The following is a 6,254-nucleotide window of genomic DNA, read 5'->3' on the forward strand; positions in this document are numbered from 1 at the left end:
TTTTTTTTTTTTTTTTGAAAATCTTACAATAAGCTAATTTTTTGATTTTCTTTCAACTGATTTTGGCTTCAAAACCCTTTCAGTTCCATATATTCAATCTCAGCATTAGTTCAATGCCCCATCCGAAGCTTGCATGGACAGCTTAGGAGACACTAAACTTCCCGAAAGAGACCTCCAGCAGAATTAAACTCAGAGCTTGGCCAATGACCAAGACCGATTTGTGGGATGAGAGCACAGACCCAAACACACCAAGCCAAGAACTATACAAGAAAAGAAAATAAGGTAACTTTGCTTTTACCTTTCCCATGGGTCTTTGCCTCGATGATCTCACTGATACGTCCAGGACCCACTGCATTCTGGGCAGTGAGGGTGAACTTATACCAGGTACCACATTTGAGGTTTTCCAGCCGATAGGCACGCTCACTAGGACTGATGGCAAAATTCCCCCACTGTTCGCTGTTATCCTCTGAGTACTGCAGAATATAACCTGGAGGTAGTACAGTGCTTGTCAGTCCCCTAGTTAAATTCAGTTAAAGAAAAACAGTGAACTTTGTCTGACCTCGTATGGAGCTGCCTCCATTGTCTCCTGGGATCCAGGAGAGGGTGATTGAGGTTGTGGTTGTCTTTGTCACGGTAAGGCGAGGCTGGTCTGGTGGAACTGGAAAAAAAACAGCAGACAGAATTCTCAAATGACATGCACAACAAAAGTTAAGGTCAGAAAAAAACAAAAAATCCAAATGTGATTTCTGTATGATGGACAACATGCATTAAAGATGAATGACTCAGTTATTCAGTTATTCATCAGCCTTTTCTCCCACACAGTAACCCTCACCTTGAACCTGCAGATTGAGAACAATTTTATCCAAACCAAAGTTGTTACTGGCCACACAAGTGTAGTTCCCAGAATCCTCTGCTTTTACTGTGCGGATAACAAGGCTGCCATTCCCATGCATACTGCGCCGACTGTCAATCACAACTGGTGCGGGAGTTCCATTACTGAAACACAGATGTGTTAATGATCACCCTTTGAGTTTCAAAAAAGGTTGCCTTCACACATATTTATCTGCAAAAAATTACAACATCTTTGTAGTCTATTTGTATATTACTCACTTGTCTTTTAGCCACTTGATGCTTGGGGATGGATCACCAACAGCTTTACAAGGAAGCACAATGTCCCTCATCCAGGGAGTTGTTACTGTCCTGTTGAAAGTCAGTATTCGAGCTGGAGCTGCAGGAATGAACATGGATGGTAATTCATTAAAATAGACAGAAACATTTTTTGGAAAAATCACTTAAGTATCCTCTGATTAGCATAAATTCTTAAACACTTTTGAGTTTTACATCTCAATTTTTACTCTCTGACCCTACAGCTCTCTGAACCAAGGTCAATGGTTACTCAGTAATGATGCTTTTGTCTATAACTGAGCAATGGTTTAGGTACAAGAGGACACTGATCAACTGGGATGTGAATGTTTTTATAAACGTTTTGGGCCCTGACAGCTGACTCAAGTGGATCCATCAACATATGCAATCTGCCTATCAGCCCTCACTAATCATATAAACCAAGGGTGTGTTGGAGCAGGGAAACAAGTAAAACATGCAGAATAGTGGCCCTTGAGGACCAGGATTCTTGTTTTGATTGCTCCAGGATTGGAGACCACTGATATAAACAATTGACAAAACCAAATACTGTTTTTTTTTTAGTATGTTCAATTGATATTCTTTTACTTGTGTTTTTTTACAATGAAGCACTTTGTACATGTACTCAAGAATGGAACCTGATCAAAGTAACTCTAGGCTTTCATACAGCTAAGGATTTACCATCATACTTTAAGATCTTTCACTGACATGGATTATGTAATAAGATCTCAGGGAAACTCCACCTACCATCAGCCATGGGTTTGACAGTGATGATCTCGCTGGCATTTCCACGGCCTGCAGCAGTGACGGCCACCACCCAGATGCTGTACTGTCGGTTCCTGCTCAGGTTCGGGATGCGGTAAAAAAACACATCTGGTGCTGCCTCAAATTCACTACTCACCTACAGAAAGAAAGGAAAGTTTACAACTATCAACCTGCTACAAATAGCACTTTCCATCTTGGGTCAGTCAAACAGAATATACTGTACTAGTACATAATCCTGAAACATCCCATGAAAAGTTTAAACATGGAATAAATACTATTTGTAAATCCAAGGTTTGGCAGTAGTCAAACCCAAAAGGAGCAATCAAAACATGAAAGGTGAAAGGTGGTGTAGAGTTCCATTACTGTTTAGGTTTAAACTAAATCGGCTTCATCTGCTTTTGCAGTGCTTTGAAAAAGTTTTCATACTCCTTTGAACTTTTCCACATCACAACCAAAAACTTCAAAGTATTTTATTGAGTTTTTATGTGATAATCCAACACAAAGTACCACATAACTGTGAAGTGGAAGAAAAATTTAACATGATTTTCCAATCCTTTTACAAATAAAAATCTGAAAAGTGTGGTGTGCATTTTGTATTTAACCTCCCTGAGCTAATATTTTGTAGAATCAGCAATTCCAGCTGAATATCATTTAGGTTTTTTCCCAACCAGCTTTGTACAGCTGGAGACTGAAATTTTTGCCCATTCTTAAATCAGCTCAAGCTCAGTCAGACTGGATGGAGACTGTCTATGAACAGTAGTTTTCATGTCTTCCCACAGATTCTCAGTTGGATTTATGTCTGAACTCTGACTGGGCCATTCAAACTCATAAATGAACCATTCTGAACCATTGTAGTTCTGGCAGGGTGGGTTGTTGTCCTGTCTCAATTCCTCTGCAGCCTTTGACAGGTTTTCTTCAGAATTGTCTTGTATTTAACTCCATCCATCTTACTAATGACTTTGACCAGTTTCTCTATCCCAACTGAAGAAAAGCATCCCCACAGCATGGTGCCACTACCACCATGTTTCACTGTGGTGATGGTGTGTTCAGGGTTTTGCATTTAGGCCAAAAGGTTCAGTTTTGGTCTGATCTGAGCAGAGCACTTTCTTCCACACATTTGCTTTGTCTCATTCACGGCTTATGTCAAACTACAAACAGAACCTCACATGGCTTTCTGTCAACATCAGCTTTCTTCTTACCACTCTTCCATAAAGGCCAGGTTTGTGGAGTGTACAACTGACAGCTGTCCTGTGGACAGATTGTCCCACCTGAGCTCTTCTTGGCCAGTCTGTCAGTTTAGGTGGGCGACCATATCCTGGTAGGTTTGCAGTTGTGCCATACTCTTTTCATTTTCAGATTATGGACTGAGCAGTGCTCCATGATATGTTCAAAGCTTGGAATATTGTTTTATAATTGAACCCTGCTTTAAACTTCTCAACAACTTTATCCCTGACCTGTCTAATATGTTCCTTGGTCTTCATTATGTTGTTTGATCACTAATGTTCTGTAACAAACCTCTGAGGCCTTCACAGAACAGCTAGAGGTTAAATTACATACAGGTGAACTCTATTTACTAATTAGAAGACTTCTGAAAGTAGTTGGTTGCTCTGGGTTTTAGTTCAGGAATTGAAAGTAAAGAGGGCTGAATACAATACACATCATACTTTTTAGATAATAGTTTTGTAAAATATTTTGTAAAATTTTTGAAAACTATGCATTATTTTCTTTCTGCTTCACAATCACATTCTACTATGTATTGATTGATCACATAAAACCCCTGTAAAATACTTTGAAATTTGTGGCTATAATGTGGCAAATTATTGAAAAGTTTAAGGCTGTATGAATACTTTTTCAAGGAGCTGTATGTAGCATTTTAACCAATGTGAGACCCTATAATGCAAACTGCAAATCAAGTGGTACAAAAATACCTCATTTTTAAAATGAATACTTCCATAAAAACAATTTAGTTTTGTTTTCCTTTGCTGTATATTACCGTAGGGTGTGGGTTGGAGCAGAAAACAGTGTATTTTCTGATTATGCCGTTCACTTTGAGAGGAGGAAGCCAAGAAACAAATACCACTGAGTTGGATGCAGCTGCTGCTTTTACACCAGCTGGAGGACCAGGAACTGAAAGCACAAGGTGATTTAGTCTCAAAATTTAAACATTTATGCTGTAATATTCACAAGCCACAGACTGTGAAATTTCTATACACATACAAATTTATATACACCCATGTACACACACACACACACACACATATATATATATATATATATATATATATCCATCCATGTATATAGTACATATTGCAGTTTCTTTGAGTCCTTGATTCATTTTGGATACAAAAAAAAAATGTCGCTCTAGAGGTGCAGAGGTTTATTGTAACTATATATATATATAGAGAGAGATATCTATATCTCTCTCTATATATATGTGTACTTATATATGAACAGTAGCATGCCTTGACATCAGCAGTCTGATTGTTTGTTTTTTTGTGAAAAGTCTTTTTTTCCTACCATCCTCCTTGGTGCGGGTATAAATCTGTTCACTGCGAACGCCATCACCAGCTCTGGTAAACGCCAGCACCTGGATGCTGTAGTTGGTGTATTTTTCCAGTCCATCCAGTTCCAGAGAGGGCTTAGAAGTTGTTACATTCCTAATCTCTCCAAGCTCTGAAAGACAAAGGAGAGACCAGAGTACAAGAAAATGATAGAGTGGCCCTGATCAAGTGAACAAGGGCAGTCTGAGGGTCCACACATCTGCCAACTGTAAGCTCCAAATTCAGATATCAAAAACTAGAAGTAGTAACATCTCAGTTCAAAGGCCTTATCTATTCGTCCATCCATCCATCCATCCATCCATCCATCCATCCATCCATCCATCCATCCATCCATCCATCCATCCAGCAGGCCATCCAGCCAGCCAGCCCCTCCTAATCTTTTAGTCAGAGCACAACTTTCAGTAGGATTTCATATGCAGTCACAAAGTTTAAATAAAAAGTCAAGCATTCTTGGAAGAAATGCACGTCATCCACCACCTTTCATGCCAGAGTTGTAGACTAAGATCATCTTATGCTGGGACATGATGGAGTTTTAGCCATTTTGGTCAACCATTAAAAATAAACTTATGAGACAATATCTCATGATATTGTGCTATCTCGCAGTATCTCACATATTCTGTTAGTAGTTGGAGTATGAGTTGTGAATGACCATCAGCTACTGCAGAACCAAATTTTAACTTAATGTATGTAAAACTCACTGAGGTAAAGCCATTTTTGTGTAGGCTCCAACCTTTAAAACAAAGGTTTTAAGCAAAGATCTTGTGAAATATGTTGCGCTTGAAGAATGTGTTGGGGACAATACTCAGCTATCATCACGTCAAATTTTAGAATAATATCTGTAAAAGGAATTCTTTGAGTTTTAGCCATATTTGTGTCTTCTAAGGTCAGCTGGCTGTGGAGAACTCGATTTGGGTTAACTACAAAAGAAAATCAGTTGTATATATACATGCCGTGACTACGCTCTAAAGGTTTGTTCAAAATCTGTTCAGTGACCGAATTTCCAGCTCTTTCTATCCTTCTGAATTTGAAATGTTTCTGCAACCTCCCCATCCATGAGAGGGAACATTTCTTATATATATTTAAATATTTTGAACCTTTCAAATCCTTCCATCATGTTAACATTTGCATAGGAGACAGATGATGATTGGAGGGAGGTTTAAAAGAGGGTACACAGATTTTCAATCTGTGCTAGGCACAGTTTCATGCAATGAAAGATTCTACATCGACTTCACTGTACGAAAGCAAATCTCTCCACTGTGTGAAAAATGAATTTTGCTCCTTATATTTTAACTGCCCTATTGGTGTGTGGCCTTCTTCATTTGCTCTATCTTTTGCTAAGAAGAACTTAATTGAATGTACAACTCTGCTGGCCAGAAGGCTACTACTGTTAAATTGGAAATCTGCAGCTCCACCTATATATACAAACTGGATTAGAGAAGTACTTTATTTTCTTAAGTTAAAAAGAAATAAGTCTAAAATTGGCTGGAAAGGCTAGATCATTTAAAATAACCTGGAATTATTTTCTGTTGTGTCTTAAAGATACAGCTTATTAGATCAATGGGAACTGAGCACCCCAGTAATGTGTTTTGACATGTGTATATATGCATATATGTAGTCTGAATGGAAGTGTATATTTGGTAGCAATTTTGTTTTTTTTAGTTTTTCTTTCATATATATTTATTTGTTTGTTTTGGGGCAGGTGAATTTAATAAACAGAATGTTTGTATATATATATATATATATATATATATATATATATATATATATATATATATATATATATATATA

General features: G+C 37.9%; 1 protein-coding gene across 2 annotated transcripts in view; it reads right to left on the reverse strand.

Moving 5' to 3' along the window:
• dscama (Down syndrome cell adhesion molecule a) overlaps positions 1–6,254 on the reverse strand; it is a 189,155-nt gene that overhangs the window by 12,871 nt on the left and 170,030 nt on the right. For both annotated transcript variants that reach the window (XM_017436414.3, XM_017436415.3), the window contains exons 19-25: positions 4,423–4,578; positions 3,899–4,032; positions 1,888–2,041; positions 1,111–1,228; positions 833–996; positions 560–658; positions 299–487 (exon numbers count right to left, since the gene is read on the reverse strand). In XM_017436414.3, the coding sequence (XP_017291903.1) occupies positions 299–487; positions 560–658; positions 833–996; positions 1,111–1,228; positions 1,888–2,041; positions 3,899–4,032; positions 4,423–4,578 (1,014 nt within the window). The remainder of the gene's footprint in view (positions 1–298; positions 488–559; positions 659–832; positions 997–1,110; positions 1,229–1,887; positions 2,042–3,898; positions 4,033–4,422; positions 4,579–6,254) is intronic.

This window comes from Kryptolebias marmoratus, linkage group LG13 (genome assembly GCF_001649575.2).
Source record: "Kryptolebias marmoratus isolate JLee-2015 linkage group LG13, ASM164957v2, whole genome shotgun sequence".
Taxonomy (NCBI): Eukaryota; Metazoa; Chordata; class Actinopteri; order Cyprinodontiformes; family Rivulidae; genus Kryptolebias; species Kryptolebias marmoratus.